The 23,967-nt window shown below is 47.8% G+C and overlaps 1 protein-coding gene across 2 annotated transcripts in view; it reads left to right on the forward strand.

Moving 5' to 3' along the window:
• atr (ATR serine/threonine kinase) overlaps positions 1 to 23,967 on the forward strand; it is a 41,283-nt gene that overhangs the window by 9,374 nt on the left and 7,942 nt on the right. Inside the window, exons 21-41 of one of the 2 annotated variants that reach the window (XM_055929874.1) lie at positions 44 to 157; positions 253 to 368; positions 448 to 568; positions 811 to 948; positions 1,534 to 1,744; positions 1,906 to 2,072; positions 2,166 to 2,330; positions 2,424 to 2,515; positions 2,600 to 2,691; positions 2,811 to 2,988; positions 3,076 to 3,261; positions 3,805 to 3,961; positions 4,060 to 4,159; positions 4,246 to 4,325; positions 7,284 to 7,426; positions 7,521 to 7,618; positions 8,093 to 8,322; positions 8,518 to 8,652; positions 9,390 to 9,593; positions 9,778 to 9,921; positions 10,041 to 10,191. In XM_055929874.1, coding sequence (XP_055785849.1) covers positions 44 to 157; positions 253 to 368; positions 448 to 568; positions 811 to 948; positions 1,534 to 1,744; positions 1,906 to 2,072; positions 2,166 to 2,330; positions 2,424 to 2,515; positions 2,600 to 2,691; positions 2,811 to 2,988; positions 3,076 to 3,261; positions 3,805 to 3,961; positions 4,060 to 4,159; positions 4,246 to 4,325; positions 7,284 to 7,426; positions 7,521 to 7,618; positions 8,093 to 8,322; positions 8,518 to 8,652; positions 9,390 to 9,593; positions 9,778 to 9,921; positions 10,041 to 10,191 — 3,022 coding nt within the window. Of the gene's footprint in view, positions 1 to 43; positions 158 to 252; positions 369 to 447; positions 569 to 810; positions 949 to 1,533; positions 1,745 to 1,905; positions 2,073 to 2,165; positions 2,331 to 2,423; positions 2,516 to 2,599; positions 2,692 to 2,810; positions 2,989 to 3,075; positions 3,262 to 3,804; positions 3,962 to 4,059; positions 4,160 to 4,245; positions 4,326 to 7,283; positions 7,427 to 7,520; positions 7,619 to 8,092; positions 8,323 to 8,517; positions 8,653 to 8,821; positions 9,594 to 9,777; positions 9,922 to 10,040; positions 10,192 to 23,967 lie in introns of those variants that run through there. The other variant, XM_055929875.1, reaches the window with a different exon arrangement.

The raw sequence follows: 23,967 nt of genomic DNA on the forward strand, positions 1-23,967 counted from the left end.
ATTTGTTGAATCTGAATAAATATTTGTGTGTGTGTGTGTATAGAGTGGGGTGGAGGAGAGTAACTTTGCCTATGAACTACTGACGGAGCTGACCAGGACTTTCTTGGCGTATGCTGATGATGTCAGAGCACAGGACTCGGCAGCCTATGCAATGCAGGTACACACAATATAATTCTTTATTGTTAACAACCAATTCACTCATTGGGGGCAAAAACATGGAGCTCCTTCCTGACACGTGTGTGTTTGTTCCAGGAGCTGCTGTCTATATTTGAGTGTCGTGAGGGCCGTAGTGACTCCCCTGGTCGACGGCTGTGGAGGAGATTCCCTGAACAAGTCCAAGAGATACTGGAGCCTCATCTCAACAGCAGGTACTCTCTCTCTCTAACTATCTCACTCTCTCACACACACACACACATACACACCACATCATCTCTCCTGTTTGTGTAGGTATAAGAGCAGTCAAAAGGTGGTTAACTGGTACAAGGTGAAGAAGCCTGTCTACCTCAGCAGCCGAGGAACCAAGTTCTCTGATTGGTCAGCTACCTGGGCCGGATACCTCATCAGCAAGGTAACCTCTAAACCTGGACTTTAACCACTGTCAGCTAGCTTTGCTAGATACCTCACCAGCCAGGTCAATCTTGAAATATATACCATAGTTCATGGCCAACAATAAAAAAAACACTGGTCCCAACATTAAACCCTGTGGTACACCCTTTTAAATGTATATGTAGTAACGCCGTTTTTAATTTATAAACAAATTCTAATTGTTTGGGGGATAACTTTCTGACACGTTGTATGGGTTTGTTTCAGGTGAGACATGAGTTGGCCAGCAAGGTGTTCACCTGTTGCAGTTTCATCATCAAACACGACTACAAAGTTACCATCTACCTGCTGCCCCATATACTGCTTTACATGCTGATGGGCTGCACTGCTGTTGAACAAGGAGAGGTACCACACACAGCTCACTACCTCTTTCTTTATGACTAATAGAATTACAGCAACTTAAAGCTTATGTAAATCAAATGAACGTAATTAACTCCAACTGAGATTACATTTATTGTGACATTAAATGATTGATCTGGCCTCCCGAGTGGCGCAGCGGTCTAAGGCACTGCATCGCAGTGCTTGAGGCATCACTACAGACCCGGGTTCGATCCCAGGCTGTGTCACAACCCGGCCGTGACCGGGAGTCCCATAGCGCGGTGCACAATTGGCCCAGCGTCGTCCGGGTTAGGGGAGGGTTTGGCTCATCGTGCTCTAGCGACTCCTTGTGACGGGCCGGGCGCCTACAGGCTGACTTCAGTCATCAGTTGAGCAGTGTTTCCTCCGACACATTGGTTCAGCTGGCGGGTGTTAAGAAGCGCGGTTTGGCAGGTCATGTTTCGGAGGACTCATGACTCGACCTTCGACTTTCCCAAGCCCGTTGGGAAGTTGCATCGATGAGACAAGATCGTAAATACCAATTAGATTGTGGCGGAAAAGGGGGTCAAATACAAAAAAAATGTTAAAGTTCAATTAAATCTGTTTCTCCAGGTAACAGAGGAAATGCTGGCTGTGCTCACAGAGGGTGATGGGCGTGGTGGGCGTGTCCAGGAGGCCTCATCTAGCCTTTCACAGCTCAGTACTCAGAACCAGGAAGCAACGTCCAGCCTATCACAGCTGAGCACCCAGACGGTGTTCAGTATGCTGGCTCACCTCACCCAGTGGAGCCGACACACACTGTCGGCTAGACTCAAACACAGCGGTTAGTAACACACACACACACACACACACACACACACACACACACTTCATTGCTGAACCTCAGAATGCACTGTGTAATATCAGCTCTCCATAATCAGGCGTGGAATTATGATTCGCTTTGAAGTGTCTCCTTTTGTCTTGTGTGTGTGTGTGTGTTTACAGAAAGTGGTGACTACCAGCGAGTGGTAGCGTTTCTAAAAGGGATCCCTCAGGACGTGTTAGCCAAGGCCTCTCTACGGTCTAAAGCCTACACCAGAGCCCTGATGCACTTTGAGGCTTACATACTGGAGAACAAAGAGGACATCCAGGATCATCTGCGCTTCCTACAGGTAACTCTCTCTCACACACACACACACACACACCACCGCATCACGTCTACCGCTGAGACACATACAGAATCCTAACACATAGTGTGTGTGCAGACGCTGTACGCGGCCATGCACGAACCAGACGGTGTGAGGGGTGCGAACGCTCTCCGGCGGGAAGAGCCGTCCCTACGGGAACAGATTCTAGAACACGAGAGCATCGGGTTGCTAAGAGACGCTACGGCCTGCTACGACCGGGCCATACAGCTGGAGTCCGACCAGGTAACACACACACAAACACGTGTTGATGAAGTGTGTATCAGTATATGTGGTTGTGAATACAGACTGCAGTAAACTCTCTGTCTCTCTGTCTAGATAGGACACTACCATGGGGTGATGAGTTCTATGCTGGGGCTGGGACAGCTCTCTACTGTCGTCACACAGGTCAATGGAGTCCTGGCCAACAGGTGACAAAACACACATCCATGCTAGTCCGCTAAATGAGTCCTTTCCATTGTAAATGAAGGTTATTTTCACTTGGTTATCCGTAGGCCCCAGTGGAAGTCTGATCTGAACACCTACAGGGTGGAAGCTGCCTGGAAGCTCAGCAAGTGGGACCTCCTGGAGGACTACCTGGGCTCTGGTGAACATACACACACTTACACACACACACATGTTGACGTTGTTGACATTGCTCTAACATTTGACCGTTGTTTTGGGGTGTGTGTGTGTGTGTGTGTGTGTGTGTGTGTGTGTGTGCAGATCGTAAGTCCAGCACGTGGGGTGTGAGGCTGGGTCAGATGCTGCTAGCGGCTAAGCGGCGCGACGCGGAGACGTTCTACGACAAACTGAAGCTGGTCAGAACAGAGCAGGTGGTGCCTCTAGCTGCTGCTAGCTATGAGACTGGGACCTACCAGAGAGGATACGAATACATCGTCAGGTCACACACTAACCTCCTCACACACAGATACACCCACCTTTATACACACATACAGGCACACTGATGTGTGTATTCGTGTGTGTTTAGGCTCCACATGCTGAGTGAGTTGGAGCATGCCTTCACTGACCTCCAGAGACAGAGAGAAGGCCACGTCCCTAGCACAGCCACACTGCCCTCCCATTGGCCAGATCGGCTGGAGATGACCCAGAATTCTTTCCGCGCAAAAGAGCCAATCCTGGCCCTGCGGCGAGCCCTGCTGAGCATCGGCTCAGGGTGAGTCCCACTAGACTCTTTTAACCCAGTGTGAAGGAATATTTGATGTTTGTGCTTTTCTAATAACCAATTAGACTGGGTTCATGTAAGTGATTGATTGATCGTGCCTGGGAGGAATCCTCACTATCAGTATCTGCAATTTGGCAGTACGCCCAGACCCTTGTTTTGAGAACGAAAGATATGTCAGTTTGAAGGTTTCAGCTTGGAGAGAAGAAGCCTCGTGAGGTATTGGTTTGTAACATGTATGAACCAAATGAATTAATTATGAATAATGGATAAGCTAAATCATGCAAATATAAGTAGTATATAAGAGAAGTAACTGGACTGCTGCTTTCAGACCGGTACTTTATGCATCTAAGTTTGACTGTGACCTCTCCAGCTTGCTGTTAATAAACAATTATTCATTTAATATGGACTTCAGGTGTCCCTGGTGGTCATTTCCACGACACCACCAAGCTAAAGCCTAGGCAATCACTCTGAGAGCTAATGATAATTTTCACATCACAGGCAAGGTTGCTCATTTTGTGTGTGTGTGTGTCTCAGTGTGTGTGAGGAGCTGGTCGGGGAGTGCTGGTTGCAGAGTGCCCGGGTGGCCAGGAAGGCAGGACATCACCAGACAGCCTTCAACGCTCTGCTGAACGGACAGAACACACACACTGCCGAACTACTGACAGAGAAGGCCAAGTGGCTATGGTCCAAGGTACACATATATAAACACTAACCTACTCTTACACACAAACACAAATGCTCTCACTCACACACACACTCACATGCATCTCTCTCTCTGTGTCTCTGTAGGGTGATGTCCACCAGGCATTGATAGTTCTCCAGAAGGGAGTGACTCAGTGTTTCCCAGTCGACCAGCCTCTCTCAGACCAGAGGAGTCTTCAGACCAAAGGTAAAGTCTACTGTTGTTAATAATGACATAACATAATGACATGTTATTACAGATATGGGTCATAATGATATGGTGTGATGTTTCAGGTAAAGCCATGCTTCTGGTGGGACGCTTCATGGAGGAGACAGCCAACTTTGAGTCCAACGCCATCATGAAGGCCTACAGGGTACCAAGCACGATACTACCCAATGCGATACTACCCGACATTATACTACCCAACGCGATACTACCCAACTATCTGACATTATACTACCCAACGCGATACTACCCAACTACCTGACATTATACTACCCAACACGATACTACCCAACTACCTGACATTATACTACCCAACGCGATACTACCCAACTACCTGACCTTATACTACCCAACGCGATACTACCCAACTACCTGACATTATACTACCCAACTACCTGACATTATACTACCCAACATTATACTACCCAACTACCTGACATTATACTACTCAACACGATACTACCCAACGCGATACTACCCAACTACCCGACATTATACTACCCAACGCGATACTACCCAACTACCTGACATTATACTACCCAACACGATACTACCCAACGCGATACTACCCAACTACCCGACATTATACTACCCAACGCGATACTACCCAACTACCTGACATTATACTACCCAACACGATACTACCCAACGCGATACTACCCAACTACCTGACATTATACTACCCAACGCGATACTACCCAACTACCTGACATTATACTACCCAACTACCCGACATTATACTACCCAACGCGAAACTACCCAACTACCTGACATTATACTACCCAACGCGATACTACCCAACTACCTGACATTATACTACCCAACAAGATACTACCCAACTACCTGACATTATACTACCCAACAAGATACTACCCAACTACCTGACATTATACGACCCAACACGATACTACCCAACGCTATACTACCCAACACTATCAGCGCTATACTACCCAACACTATACTACCCAACACTATCAACACTATACTACCCAACACTAAATTACCCAACACTATCAACCATATAAACTCAGCAAAAAAAAAGAAACGTCCTCACTGTCAACTGCGTTTATTTTCAGCAAACTTAACGTGTAATATTTGTATGAACATAACAAGATTCAACAACTGAGACACAAACTGAACAAGTTCCACAGACGTGATTAACAGAACTTGAATAATGTGTCCCTGAACAAAGGGAGGGTCAAAATCAAAAGTAAGTCAGTATCGGGTGTGGCCACCAGCTGCATTAAGTACTGCAGTGCATCTCCTCCTCATGGATTGCACCAGGTTTGCCAGTTCTTGCTGTGAGATGTTATCCCACTCTTCCACCAAGGCACCTGCAAGTTCCCAGACATTTCTGGGGGGAATGGCCCTAGCCCTCACCCTCCGATCCAACAGGTCCCAGACGTGCTCAATGGTATTGAGATCCGGGCTCTTCGCTGGCCATGGCAGAACACTGACATTCAGTCTTGCAGGAAATCACACACAGAAAGAGCAGTATGGCTGGTGGCATTGTCATGCTGGAGGGTCATGTCAGGATGAGCCTACAGGAAGGGTATCACATGAGGGAGGAGGATGTCTTCCCTGTAATGGACAGCTTTGAGATTGCCTGCAATGACAACAAGCTCAGTCCGATGATGCTGTGACACACCGCCCCAGACCATGACCGACCCTCCACCTCCAAATCGATCCCGCTCCAGAGTACAGGCCTCGGTGTAACGCTCATTCCTTCGACGATAAACGCGAATCCGACCATCACCCCTGGTGAGACAAAACTGCGACTCGTCAGTGAAGAGGACTTTTTGCCAGTCCTGTCTGTTCCAGCGACGGTGGGTTTGTGCCCACAGGCGACGTTGTTGCCGGTCTGGTGAGGACCTGCCTTACAACAGGCCTTCAAGCCCTCAGTCCAGCCTCTCTCAGCCTATTGCGGACAGTCTGAGCACTAATGGAGGGATTGTGCGTTCCTGGTGTAACTCGGACAGTTGTTGTTGCCATCCTATACCTGTCCCGCAGGTGTGATGTTCGGATGTACCGATCCTGTGCAGGTGTTGTTACATGTGGTCTGCCACTGAGAGGACGATCAGCTGTCTTAGGTGTCTCACAGTACATTGCAATTCATTGCCCTGGCCACATCTGCAGTCCTCATGCCTCCTTGCAGCATGCCTAAGGCACGTTCACGCAGATGAGCAGGGACCCTGGGCATCTTTCTTTTGGTGTTTTTCCAGAGTCAGTAGACTCTGTCCTAAGTTTTCATAACTGTGACCTTAATTGCCTACCGTCTGTAAGCTGTTAGTGTCTTAACGACCGTTCCACAGGTGCATGTTCATTAATTGTTTATGGTTCATTGAACAAGCATGGGAAACAGTGTTTAAACCCTTTACAATGAAGATCTGTGAAGTTATTTGGATTTTTACGAATTATCTTTGAAAGACAGGGTCCTGAAAAAGGTACGTTTATTTTTTTTGATGAGTTTACTACCTAACGCTATCAACCATATACTACCCAACGCTATACTACCCAACGCTATACTACCCAACGCTATACTACCCAACGCTATACTACCCAACGCTATCAACCATATACTACCCAACGCTATACTACCCAACGCTATACTACCCAACGCTATCAACCATATACTACCCAACGCTATACTACCCAACGCTATCAACCATATACTACCCAACACTATCAACCATATACTACCCAACACTATCAACCATATACTACCCAACACTATACTACCAACACTATACTACCCAACACTATCAACCATATACTACCCAACACTATCAACAATATACTACCCAACGCTATACTACCCAACACTATCAACAATATACTACCCAACGCTATACTACCCAACACTATCAACCATATACTACCCAACACTATCAACCATATACTACCCAACACTATCAACCATATACTACCAACACTATACTACCCAACACTATCAACCATATACTACCCAACACTATCAACCATATACTACCCAACACTATCAACCACATACTACCAACACTATACTACCCAACACTGTCCAGTGCCATCATGAAGTCTTACGACGTACCCAACACTAACGTTGCCTTCCTCTACCGCTCCTCTGTAGGATGTGACCACCCTGCTACCAGAGTGGGAGGACGGTAACTTCTACCTGGCTAAATACTATGACAAGTTAATGCCCATGGTGACAGACAACAAGCTGGAGAAACAGGGCAATCTCATACGATACATCGTCACCTTCTTTGGCAAGTAAGACGAGCATCTCTCCTGTCGTCATATTGAAATGTCTAATGGCGGATATTGTCACCACCACTTCTGAACTGTGTCCTGTGTTGTTGTCTAGAGCTCTGCAGTTTGGGAACCAGTACATCTATCAGGCCATGCCTCGGATGCTGTCTCTCTGGCTGGACTTTGGGGCCAAAGTCTACGAGTATGAGAAAGGTAACAGTGTGTTGGTCAGTGAGGGGGAGAAAGGTAACAGTGTGTTGGTCAGTGAGGGGGAGAAAGGTAACAGTGTGTTGGTCAGTGAGGGGGAGAAAGGTAACAGTGTGTTGGTCAGTGAGGGGGAGAAAGGTAACAGTGTATTGGTCGGTGAGGGGGAGAAAGGTAACAGTGTGTTGGTCAGTGAGGGAGAGAAAGGTAACAGTGTGTTGGTCAGTGAGGGGGAGAAAGGTAACAGTGTGTTGGTCAGTGAGGGGGAGAAAGGTAACAGTGTATTGGTCGGTGAGGGGGAGAAAGGTAACAGTGTGTTGGTCGGTGAGGGGGAGAAAGGTAACAGTGTGTTGGTCAGTGAGGGGGAGAAAGGTAACAGTGTGTTGGTGTTCCTCTTGCTCTTTGTATCTCGCCTAGAAGAGCCTTTAGACAAACCAATACGTGTTGAACTGAATAAGCCATGTCCATCCCTCCCCTCCATAGCGGGTCGAGTGGAGCGGCAGATACGCGTGGACCTGGTGAAGATCAACCAGGTGGTCAGCGACCACTGCACCAGGCTGGCTCCGTACCAGTTCCTCACAGCCTTCTCCCAGCTCATCTCCAGGGTGTGCCACAGCAGTCAGGACGTCTTCAACGTCCTCATGGACATCGCTGCCAAGGTGCTGCTAGCCTACCCTCAGCAGGCCATGTGGTTGATGACCGCAGTGTCCAAGGTAGGGGAGGGATGGGGGTGTGGTGGGTGTGTGTGTGGAGCGGGAAGGGGTGGGGGTGTGTGGGGCAGGAAGGGATGTGGGTGGATGTGTGTCTGAGTAGCTACTGTCCTACCTTGAATGGAGTTCATAGTGATACTTGAGAAAGTGATTTTCATGTCATAGGCTCAAAGCACTTGCTAAATGTGTGTGTTCCAGTCGTCCTACCCTACCCGTATGAACCGCTGTAAGGAGATCCTGAGGAAGGCTGTCAGTCTGAAGGAGAGTCTGGGGAAGTTCATAGGAGATGCCAACAGACTGACTGACAAACTACTGGAGCTCTGCAACAAGCCGGTACACACACACTCACACTGCTAACACACACACACACACACACACACACACACACACACACACACACACACACACACACACACACACACACACACACACACACACTGCTAACACACATACACCCTGCTAACATATCAATATGGGGTCCATCTCTCTCTCTGTATTCCAGGTGGATGGTAGCAGTACTCTCAGTATGGGGTCCATTTCTCTCTCTGTATTCCAGGTGGATGGTAGCAGCAGTACTCTCAGTATGGGGTCCATTTCTCTCTCTGTATTCCAGGTGGATGGTAGCAGCAGTACTCTCAGTATGGGGTCCATTTCTCTCTCTGTATTCCAGGTGGATGGTAGCAGCAGTACTCTCAGTATGGGGTCCATTTCTCTCTCTGTATTCCAGGTGGATGGTAGCAGCAGTACTCTCAGTATGGGGGTCCATTTCTCTCTCTGTATTCCAGGTGGATGGTAGCAGCAGTACTCTCAGTATGGGGTCCATTTCTCTCTCTGTATTCCAGGTGGATGGTAGCAGCAGTACTCTCAGTATGGGGTCCATTTCTCTCTCTGTATTCCAGGTGGATGGTAGCAGCAGTACTCTCAGTATGGGGTCCATTTCTCTCTCTGTATTCCAGGTGGATGGTAGCAGAAGTACTCTCAGTATGGGGTCCATTTCTCTCTCTGTATTCCAGGTGGATGGTAGCAGCAGTACTCTCAGTATGGGGTCCATTTCTCTCTCTGTATTCCAGGTGGATGGTAGCAGTAGTACTCTCAGTATGGGGGTCCATTTCAAGCAGTTGAAGCGTCTGGTGGAGGAGCCGTCGTTCAGCCAGATCCTGATCCCTCTGCAGTCTGTCCTCATCCCCACACTGCCCTCTACTGGCCCTGCAAACACACTGCACCACGACGCATTCCCCGGACACTGGGCCTACCTCGACGGCTTCGACGATACTGTGAGTGTGTGTGGCGGGGGGGTAGTTTGTCTTTCTGCGTGTGTCGTGTCACATGGTGCGTGTGTCGTGTCACATGGTGCGTGTGTCGTGTCACAGGGTGCGGTGCTTGTGTGTGTGTGTGTGTGGGGGGGAGTAGTTTGTCTTTCTGTGTGTGTGTGTGTCTCACGATGATGTGTGTGTATAGGTGGAGATCCTAGCCTCCCTCCAGAAGCCTAAGAAGATCGGCCTGAAGGGAAGTGATGGGAGGAGCTACACTGTGATGTGTAAACCTAAAGATGACCTCCGGAAAGACTGTCGCCTCATGGAGTACAACTGCCTCATCAACAAGGTGTTTCACCTGTCACTTCTCCAGCTGACATCTGTGCAGCATCAGACTGCTGTAGCCCAGAGATAACAGAACACTTCAGACTATTGCTTGTGTGTGTGTGTGTGTGTGTGTGTGTGTAGTGCCTGCGTAAGGATGCAGAGTCCAGGAAGAGGGAGCTCCATATCCGTACATATGCTGTGATCCCACTGAATGAGGAGTGTGGCATCATCGAGTGGGTCAACAACACTGGAGGTCTCCGACACATTCTGACCAAACTCTACAAGGAGAGAGGTACACACACTGACCACACTATACTAGGAGAGAGGTACACACACTGACCACACTATACTAGGAGAGAGGTACACACACTGACCACACTATACTAGGAGAGAGGTACACACACTGACCACACTATACTAGGAGAGAGGTACACACACTGACCACTATACTAGGAGAGAGGTACACACACTGACCACACTATACTAGGAGAGAGGTACACACACTGACCACACTATACTAGGAGAGAGGTACACACACTGACCACACTATACTAGGAGAGAGGTACACACACTGACCACACTATACTAGGAGAGAGGTACACACACTGACCACACTATACTAGGAGAGAGGTACACACACTGACCACACTATACTAGGAGAGAGGTACACACACTGACCACACTATACTAGGAGAGAGGTACACACACTGACCACACTATACTAGGAGAGAGGTACACACACTGACCACACTATACTAGGAGAGAGGTACACACACTGACCACACTATACTAGGAGAGAGGTACACACACTGACCACACTATACTAGGAGAGAGGTACACACACTGACCACACTATACTAGGAGAGAGGTACACACACTGACCACACTATACTAGGAGAGAGGTACACACACTGACCACACTATACTAGGAGAGAGGTACACACACTGACCACACTATACTAGGAGAGAGGTACACACACTGACCACACTATACTAGGAGAGAGGTACACACACTGACCACACTATACTAGGAGAGAGGTACACACACTGACCACTATACTAGGAGAGAGGTACACACACTGACCACACTATACTAGGAGAGAGGTACACACACTGACCACACTATACTAGGAGAGAGGTACACACACTGACCACACTATACTAGGAGAGAGGTACACACACTGACCACACTATACTAGGAGAGAGGTACACACACTGACCACACTATACTAGGAGAGAGGTACACACACTGACCACACTATACTAGGAGAGAGGTACACACACTGACCACACTCTACTAGGAGAGAGGTACACACACTGACCACTCTACTAGGAGAGAGGTACACACACTGACCACTATACTAGGAGAGAGGTACACACACTGACCACACTATACTAGGAGAGAGGTACACACACTGACCACACTATACTAGGAGAGAGGTACACACACTGACCACACTATACTAGGAGAGAGGTACACACACTGACCACACTATACTAGGAGAGAGGTACACACACTGACCACACTATACTAGGAGAGAGGTACACACACTGACCACACTATACTAGGAGAGAGGTACACACACTGACCACACTATACTAGGAGAGAGGTACACACACTGACCACACTATACTAGGAGAGAGGTACACACACTGACCACACTATACTAGGAGAGAGGTACACACACTGACCACTATACTAGGAGAGAGGTACACACACTGACCACACTATACTAGGAGAGAGGTACACACACTGACCACACTATACTAGGAGAGAGGTACACACACTGACCACTATACTAGGAGAGAGGTACACACACTGACCACTATACTAGGAGAGAGGTACACACACTGACCACACTATACTAGGAGAGAGGTACACACACTGACCACACTATACTAGGAGAGAGGTACACACACTGACCACACTATACTAGGAGAGAGGTACACACACTGACCACACTATACTAGGAGAGAGGTACACACACTGACCACACTATACTAGGAGAGAGGTACACACACTGACCACACTATACTAGGAGAGAGGTACACACACTGACCACACTATACTAGGAGAGAGGTACACACACTGACCACACTATACTAGGAGAGAGGTACACACACTGACCACACTATACTAGGAGAGAGGTACACACACTGACCACACTATACTAGGAGAGAGGTACACACACTGACCACACTATACTAGGAGAGAGGTACACACACTGACCACACTATACTAGGAGAGAGGTACACACACTGACCACACTATACTAGGAGAGAGGTACACACACTGACCACACTATACTAGGAGAGAGGTACACACACTGACCACACTATACTAGGAGAGAGGTACACACACTGACCACACTATACTAGGAGAGAGGTACACACACTGACCACTCTACAAGGAGAGAGGTACACACACTGACCACTATACTAGGAGAGAGGTACACACACTGACCACTATACTAGGAGAGAGGTACACACACTGACCACTATACTAGGAGAGAGGTACACACACTGACCACTATACAAGGAGAGAGGTACACACACTGACCACTATACAAGGAGAGAGGTACACACACTGACCACACTCTACTAGGAGAGAGGTACACACACTGACCACACTCTACTAGGAGAGAGGTACACACACTGACCACTATACTAGGAGAGAGGTACACACACTGACCACTATACTAGGAGAGAGGTACACACACTGACCACTATACTAGGAGAGAGGTACACACACTGACCACTATACAAGGAGAGAGGTACACACACTGACCACTATACAAGGAGAGAGGTACACACACTGACCACACTATACAAGGAGAGAGGTACACACACTGACCACACTCTACTAGGAGAGAGGTACACACACTGACCACACTCTACTAGGAGAGAGGTACACACACTGACCACTCTACTAGGAGAGAGGTACACACACTGACCACACTATACTAGGAGAGAGGTACACACACTGACCACTCTACAAGGAGAGAGGTACACACACTGACCACTATACTAGGAGAGAGGTACACACACTGACCACTATACTAGGAGAGAGGTACACACACTGACCACTATACTAGGAGAGAGGTACACACACTGACCACTATACTAGGAGAGAGGTACACACACTGACCACTATACTAGGAGAGAGGTACACACACTGACCACTATACTAGGAGAGAGGTACACACACTGACCACTATACTAGGAGAGAGGTACACACACTGACCACTATACTAGGAGAGAGGTACACACACTGACCACTATACAAGGAGAGAGGTACACACACTGACCACTATACAAGGAGAGAGGTACACACACTGACCACTATACAAGGAGAGAGGTACACACACTGACCACACTCTACTAGGAGAGAGGTACACACACTGACCACTATACTAGGAGAGAGGTACACACACTGACCACTATACTAGGAGAGAGGTACACACACTGACCACTATACTAGGAGAGAGGTACACACACTGACCACTATACAAGGAGAGAGGTACACACACTGACCACTATACTAGGAGAGAGGTACACACACTGACCACTATACTAGGAGAGAGGTACACACACTGACCACTATACAAGGATAGAGGTACACACACTGACCACTATACAAGGAGAGAGGTACACACACTGACCACTATACAAGGAGAGAGGTACACACACTGACCACACTATACTAGGAGAGAGGTACACACACTGACCACACTATACTAGGAGAGAGGTACACACACTGACCACACTATACTAGGAGAGAGGTACACACACTGACCACACTATACTAGGAGAGAGGTACACACACTGACCACACTATACTAGGAGAGAGGTACACACACTGACCACACTATACTAGGAGAGAGGTACACACACTGACCACACTATACTAGGAGAGAGGTACACACACTGACCACACTGTACTAGGAGAGAGGTACACACACTGACCACACTGTACTAGGAGAGAGGTACACACACTGACCACTCTACAAGGAGAGAGGTACACACACTGACCACTATACTAGGAGAGAGGTACACACACTGACCACTATACTAGGAGAGAGGTACACACACTGACCACTATACTAGGAGAGAGGTACACACACTGACCACTATACAAGGAGAGAGGTACACACACTGACCACTATACAAGGAGAGAGGTACACACACTGACCACACTCTACTAGGAGAGAGGTACACACACTGACCACACTCTACTAGGAGAGAGGTACACACACTGACCACACTCTACTAGGAGAGAGGTACACACACTGACCACTATACTAGGAGAGAGGTACACACACTGACCACTATACTAGGAGAGAGGTACACACACTGACCACTATACTAGGAGAGAGGTACACACACTGACCACTATACAAGGAGAGAGGTACACACACTGACCACTATACAAGGAGAGAGGTACACACACTGACCACACTATACAAGGAGAGAGGTACACACACTGACCACACTCTACTAGGAGAGAGGTACACACACTGACCACTATACTAGGAGAGAGGTACACACACTGACCACTATACTAGGAGAGAGGTACACACACTGACCACTATACTAGGAGAGAGGTACACACACTGACCACTATACAAGGAGAGAGGTACACACACTGACCACTATACAAGGAGAGAGGTACACACACTGACCACACTCTACTAGGAGAGAGGTACACACACTGACCACACTATACTAGGAGAGAGGTACACACACTGACCACACTATACTAGGAGAGAGGTACACACACTGACCACACTATACTAGGAGAGAGGTACACACACTGACCACTATACTAGGAGAGAGGTACACACACTGACCACACTATACTAGGAGAGAGGTACACACACTGACCACACTATACTAGGAGAGAGGTACACACACTGACCACACTATACTAGGAGAGAGGTACACACACTGACCACACTATACTAGGAGAGAGGTACACACACTGACCACACTATACTAGGAGAGAGGTACACACACTGACCACACTATACTAGGAGAGAGGTACACACACTGACCACACTATACTAGGAGAGAGGTACACACACTGACCACACTATACTAGGAGAGAGGTACACACACTGACCACACTATACTAGGAGAGAGGTACACACACTGACCACACTATACTAGGAGAGAGGTACACACACTGACCACACTATACTAGGAGAGAGGTACACACACTGACCACACTATACTAGGAGAGAGGTACACACACTGACCACACTATACTAGGAGAGAGGTACACACACTGACCACACTATACTAGGAGAGAGGTACACACACTGACCACACTATACTAGGAGAGAGGTACACACACTGACCACACTATACTAGGAGAGAGGTACACACACTGACCACACTATACTAGGAGAGAGGTACACACACTGACCACACTATACTAGGAGAGAGGTACACACACTGACCACTATACTAGGAGAGAGGTACACACACTGACCACACTATACTAGGAGAGAGGTACACACACTGACCACACTATACTAGGAGAGAGGTACACACACTGACCACACTATACTAGGAGAGAGGTACACACACTGACCACACTATACTAGGAGAGAGGTACACACACTGACCACACTATACTAGGAGAGAGGTACACACACTGACCACACTATACTAGGAGAGAGGTACACACACTGACCACACTCTACTAGGAGAGAGGTACACACACTGACCACTCTACTAGGAGAGAGGTACACACACTGACCACTATACTAGGAGAGAGGTACACACACTGACCACACTATACTAGGAGAGAGGTACACACACTGACCACACTATACTAGGAGAGAGGTACACACACTGACCACACTATACTAGGAGAGAGGTACACACACTGACCACACTATACTAGGAGAGAGGTACACACACTGACCACACTATACTAGGAGAGAGGTACACACACTGACCACACTATACTAGGAGAGAGGTACACACACTGACCACACTATACTAGGAGAGAGGTACACACACTGACCACACTATACTAGGAGAGAGGTACACACACTGACCACACTATACTAGGAGAGAGGTACACACACTGACCACTATACTAGGAGAGAGGTACACACACTGACCACACTATACTAGGAGAGAGGTACACACACTGACCACACTATACTAGGAGAGAGGTACACACACTGACCACTATACTAGGAGAGAGGTACACACACTGACCACTATACTAGGAGAGAGGTACACACACTGACCACACTATACTAGGAGAGAGGTACACACACTGACCACACTATACTAGGAGAGAGGTACACACACTGACCACACTATACTAGGAGAGAGGTACACACACTGACCACACTATACTAGGAGAGAGGTACACACACTGACCACACTATACTAGGAGAGAGGTACACACACTGACCACACTATACTAGGAGAGAGGTACACACACTGACCACACTATACTAGGAGAGAGGTACACACACTGACCACACTATACTAGGAGAGAGGTACACACACTGACCACACTATACTAGGAGAGAGGTACACACACTGACCACACTATACTAGGAGAGAGGTACACACACTGACCACACTATACTAGGAGAGAGGTACACACACTGACCACACTATACTAGGAGAGAGGTACACACACTGACCACACTATACTAGGAGAGAGGTACACACACTGACCACACTATACTAGGAGAGAGGTACACACACTGACCACACTATACTAGGAGAGAGGTACACACACTGACCACACTATACTAGGAGAGAGGTACACACACTGACCACTCTACAAGGAGAGAGGTACACACACTGACCACTATACTAGGAGAGAGGTACACACACTGACCACTATACTAGGAGAGAGGTACACACACTGACCACTATACTAGGAGAGAGGTACACACACTGACCACTATACAAGGAGAGAGGTACACACACTGACCACTATACAAGGAGAGAGGTACACACACTGACCACACTCTACTAGGAGAGAGGTACACACACTGACCACACTCTACTAGGAGAGAGGTACACACACTGACCACTATACTAGGAGAGAGGTACACACACTGACCACTATACTAGGAGAGAGGTACACACACTGACCACTATACTAGGAGAGAGGTACACACACTGACCACTATACAAGGAGAGAGGTACACACACTGACCACTATACAAGGAGAGAGGTACACACACTGACCACACTATACAAGGAGAGAGGTACACACACTGACCACACTCTACTAGGAGAGAGGTACACACACTGACCACACTCTACTAGGAGAGAGGTACACACACTGACCACTCTACTAGGAGAGAGGTACACACACTGACCACACTATACTAGGAGAGAGGTACACACACTGACCACTCTACAAGGAGAGAGGTACACACACTGACCACTATACTAGGAGAGAGGTACACACACTGACCACTATACTAGGAGAGAGGTACACACACTGACCACTATACTAGGAGAGAGGTACACACACTGACCACTATACTAGGAGAGAGGTACACACACTGACCACTATACTAGGAGAGAGGTACACACACTGACCACTATACTAGGAGAGAGGTACACACACTGACCACTATACTAGGAGAGAGGTACACACACTGACCACTATACTAGGAGAGAGGTACACACACTGACCACTATACAAGGAGAGAGGTACACACACTGACCACTATACAAGGAGAGAGGTACACACACTGACCACTATACAAGGAGAGAGGTACACACACTGACCACTATACAAGGAGAGAGGTACACACACTGACCACACTCTACTAGGAGAGAGGTACACACACTGACCACTATACTAGGAGAGAGGTACACACACTGACCACTATACTAGGAGAGAGGTACACACACTGACCACTATACTAGGAGAGAGGTACACACACTGACCACTATACAAGGAGAGAGGTACACACACTGACCACTATACTAGGAGAGAGGTACACACACTGACCACTATACTAGGAGAGAGGTACACACACTGACCACTATACAAGGATAGAGGTACACACACTGACCACTATACAAGGAGAGAGGTACACACACTGACCACTATACAAGGAGAGAGGTACACACACTGACCACACTATACTAGGAGAGAGGTACACACACTGACCACACTATACTAGGAGAGAGGTACACACACTGACCACACTATACTAGGAGAGAGGTACACACACTGACCACACTATACTAGGAGAGAGGTACACACACTGACCACACTATACTAGGAGAGAGGTACACACACTGACCACACTATACTAGGAGAGAGGTACACACACTGACCACACTATACTAGGAGAGAGGTACACACACTGACCACACTGTACTAGGAGAGAGGTACACACACTGACCACACTGTACTAGGAGAGAGGTACACACACTGACCACTCTACAAGGAGAGAGGTACACACACTGACCACTATACTAGGAGAGAGGTACACACACTGACCACTATACTAGGAGAGAGGTACACACACTGACCACTATACTAGGAGAGAGGTACACACACTGACCACTATACAAGGAGAGAGGTACACACACTGACCACTATACAAGGAGAGAGGTACACACACTGACCACACTCTACTAGGAGAGAGGTACACACACTGACCACACTCTACTAGGAGAGAGGTACACACACTGACCACACTCTACTAGGAGAGAGGTACACACACTGACCACTATACTAGGAGAGAGGTACACACACTGACCACTATACTAGGAGAGAGGTACACACACTGACCACTATACTAGGAGAGAGGTACACACACTGACCACTATACAAGGAGAGAGGTACACACACTGACCACTATACAAGGAGAGAGGTACACACACTGACCACACTATACAAGGAGAGAGGTACACACACTGACCACACTCTACTAGGAGAGAGGTACACACACTGACCACTATACTAGGAGAGAGGTACACACACTGACCACTATACTAGGAGAGAGGTACACACACTGACCACTATACTAGGAGAGAGGTACACACACTGACCACTATACAAGGAGAGAGGTACACACACTGACCACTATACAAGGAGAGAGGTACACACACTGACCACACTCTACTAGGAGAGAGGTACACACACTGACCACACTCTACTAGGAGAGAGGTACACACACTGACCACACTCTACTAGGAGAGAGGTACACACACTGACCACTATACTAGGAGAGAGGTACACACACTGACCACTATACTAGGAGAGAGGTACACACACTGACCACTATACTAGGAGAGAGGTACACACACTGACCACTATACAAGGAGAGAGGTACACACACTGACCACTATACAAGGAGAGAGGTACACACACTGACCACACTATACAAGGAGAGAGGTACACACACTGACCACACTCTACTAGGAGAGAGGTACACACACTGACCACACTCTACTAGGAGAGAGGTACACACACTGACCACTCTACTAGGAGAGAGGTACACACACTGACCACACTATACTAGGAGAGAGGTACACACACTGACCACTCTACAAGGAGAGAGGTACACACACTGACCACTATACTAGGAGAGAGGTACACACACTGACCACTATACTAGGAGAGAGGTACACACACTGACCACTATACTAGGAGAGAGGTACACACACTGACCACTATACTAGGAGAGAGGTACACACACTGACCACTATACTAGGAGAGAGGTACACACACTGACCACTATACAAGGAGAGAGGTACACACACTGACCACTATACAAGGAGAGAGGTACACACACTGACCACTATACAAGGAGAGAGGTACACACACTGACCACACTCTACTAGGAGAGAGGTACACACACTGACCACACTCTACTAGGAGAGAGGTACACACACTGACCACACTCTACTAGGAGAGAGGTACACACACTGACCACTATACTAGGAGAGAGGTACACACACTGACCACTATACTAGGAGAGAGGTACACACACTGACCACTATACTAGGAGAGAGGTACACACACTGACCACTATACTAGGAGAGAGGTACACACACTGACCACTATACTAGGAGAGAGGTACACACACTGACCACTATACTAGGAGAGAGGTACACACACTGACCACTATACAAGGAGAGAGGTACACACACTGACCACTATACAAGGAGAGAGGTACACACACTGACCACTATACAAGGAGAGAGGTACACACACTGACCACTATACAAGGAGAGAGGTACACACACTGACCACTATACAAGGAGAGAGGTACACACACTGACCACTATACAAGGAGAGAGGTACACACACTGACCACTATACAAGGAGAGAGGTACACACACTGACCACTATACAAGGAGAGAGGTACACACACTGACCACTATACAAGGAGAGAGGTACACACACTGACCACACTCTACTAGGAGAGAGGTACACACACTGACCACTATACTAGGAGAGAGGTACACACACTGACCACTATACTAGGAGAGAGGTACACACACTGACCACTATACTAGGAGAGAGGTACACACACTGACCACTATACAAGGAGAGAGGTACACACACTGACCACTATACTAGGAGAGAGGTACACACACTGACCACTATACTAGGAGAGAGGTACACACACTGACCACTATACAAGGAGAGAGGTACACACACTGACCACTATACAAGGAGAGAGGTACACACACTGACCACTATACAAGGAGAGAGGTACACACACTGACCACACTATACTAGGAGAGAGGTACACACACTGACCACACTATACTAGGAGAGAGGTACACACACTGACCACACTATACTAGGAGAGAGGTACACACACTGACCACACTATACTAGGAGAGAGGTACACACACTGACCACACTATACTAGGAGAGAGGTACACACACTGACCACACTCTACTAGGAGAGAGGTACACACACTGACCACACTATACTAGGAGAGAGGTACACACACTGACCACACTATACTAGGAGAGAGGTACACACACTGACCACACTATACTAGGAGAGAGGTACACACACTGACCACACTATACTAGGAGAGAGGTACACACACTGACCACTCTACAAGGAGAGAGGTACACACACTGACCACTATACTAGGAGAGAGGTACACACACTGACCACTATACTAGGAGAGAGGTACACACACTGACCACTATACTAGGAGAGAGGTACACACACTGACCACTATACAAGGAGAGAGGTACACACACTGACCACTATACAAGGAGAGAGGTACACACACTGACCACACTCTACTAGGAGAGAGGTACACACACTGACCACACTCTACTAGGAGAGAGGTACACACACTGACCACACTCTACTAGGAGAGAGGTACACACACTGACCACTATACTAGGAGAGAGGTACACACACTGACCACACTCTACTAGGAGAGAGGTACACACACTGACCACTATACTAGGAGAGAGGTACACACACTGACCACTATACAAGGAGAGAGGTACACACACTGACCACACTCTACTAGGAGAGAGGTACACACACTGACCACACTCTACTAGGAGAGAGGTACACACACTGACCACTATACTAGGAGAGAGGTACACACACTGACCACTATACTAGGAGAGAGATACACACACTGACCACTATACTAGGAGAGAGGTACACACACTGACCACTATACAAGGAGAGAGGTACACACACTGACCACTATACAAGGAGAGAGGTACACACACTGACCACACTATACAAGGAGAGAGGTACACACACTGACCACACTCTACTAGGAGAGAGGTACACACACTGACCACACTCTACTAGGAGAGAGGTACACACACTGACCACTCTACTAGGAGAGAGGTACACACACTGACCACTATACTAGGAGAGAGGTACACACACTGACCACTATACTAGGAGAGAGGTACACACACTGACCACTATACTAGGAGAGAGGTACACACACTGACCACTATACTAGGAGAGAGGTACACACACTGACCACTATACTAGGAGAGAGGTACACACACTGACCACTATACAAGGAGAGAGGTACACACACTGACCACTATACAAGGAGAGAGGTACACACACTGACCACTATACAAGGAGAGAGGTACACACACTGACCACACTCTACTAGGAGAGAGGTACACACACTGACCACACTCTACTAGGAGAGAGGTACACACACTGACCACACTCTACTAGGAGAGAGGTACACACACTGACCACTATACTAGGAGAGAGGTACACACACTGACCACTATACTAGGAGAGAGGTACACACACTGACCACTATACTAGGAGAGAGGTACACACACTGACCACTATACAAGGAGAGAGGTACACACACTGACCACTATACAAGGAGAGAGGTACACACACTGACCACTATACAAGGAGAGAGGTACACACACTGACCACTATACAAGGAGAGAGGTACACACACTGACCACTATACAAGGAGAGAGGTACACACACTGACCACTATACAAGGAGAGAGGTACACACACTGACCACTATACAAGGAGAGAGGTACACACACTGACCACTATACAAGGAGAGAGGTACACACACTGACCACACTCTACTAGGAGAGAGGTACACACACTGACCACTATACTAGGAGAGAGGTACACACACTGACCACTATACTAGGAGAGAGGTACACACACTGACCACTATACTAGGAGAGAGGTACACACACTGACCACTATACAAGGAGAGAGGTACACACACTGACCACTATACAAGAAGAGAGGTACACACACTGACCACTATACAAGGAGAGAGGTACACACACTGACCACACTCTACTAGGAGAGAGGTACACACACTGACCACTATACTAGGAGAGAGGTACACACACTGACCACTATACTAGGAGAGAGGTACACACACTGACCACTATACTAGGAGAGAGGTACACACACTGACCACTATACTAGGAGAGAGGTACACACACTGACCACTATACTAGGAGAGAGGTACACACACTGACCACTATACAAGGAGAGAGGTACACACACTGACCACTATACAAGGAGAGAGGTACACACACTGACCACTATACTAGGAGAGAGGTACACACACTGACCACTATACAAGGAGAGAGGTACACACACTGACCACTATACAAGGAGAGAGGTACACACACTGACCACTATACAAGGAGAGAGGTACACACACTGACCACTATACAAGGAGAGAGGTACACACACTGACCACACTCTACTAGGAGAGAGGTACACACACTGACCACTATACTAGGAGAGAGGTACACACACTGACCACTATACTAGGAGAGAGGTACACACACTGACCACTATACTAGGAGAGAGGTACACACACTGACCACTATACTAGGAGAGAGGTACACACACTGACCACTATACTAGGAGAGAGGTACACACACTGACCACTATACTAGGAGAGAGGTACACACACTGACCACTATACAAGGAGAGAGGTACACACACTGACCACTATACAAGGAGAGAGGTACACACACTGACCACTATACAAGGAGAGAGGTACACACACTGACCACTATACAAGGAGAGAGGTACACACACTGACCACTATACAAGGAGAGAGGTACACACACTGACCACTATACAAGGAGAGAGGTACACACACTGACCACTATACAAGGAGAGAGGTACACACACTGACCACTATACAAGGAGAGAGGTACACACACTGACCACTATACAAGGAGAGAGGTACACACACTGACCACACTCTACTAGGAGAGAGGTACACACACTGACCACTATACTAGGAGAGAGGTACACACACTGACCACTATACAAGGAGAGAGGTACACACACTGACCACTATACAAAGAGAGAGGTACACACACTGACCACTCTACTAGGAGAGAGGTACACACACTGACCACACTATACTAGGAGAGAGGTACACACACTGACCACTCTACAAGGAGAGAGGTACACACACTGACCACTATACTAGGAGAGAGGTACACACACTGACCACTATACTAGGAGAGAGGTACACACACTGACCACTCTACTAGGAGAGAGGTACACACACTGACCACA

This window comes from Salvelinus fontinalis, chromosome 7 (assembly GCF_029448725.1).
Source record: "Salvelinus fontinalis isolate EN_2023a chromosome 7, ASM2944872v1, whole genome shotgun sequence".
Lineage (NCBI taxonomy): Eukaryota > Metazoa > Chordata > Actinopteri > Salmoniformes > Salmonidae > Salvelinus > Salvelinus fontinalis.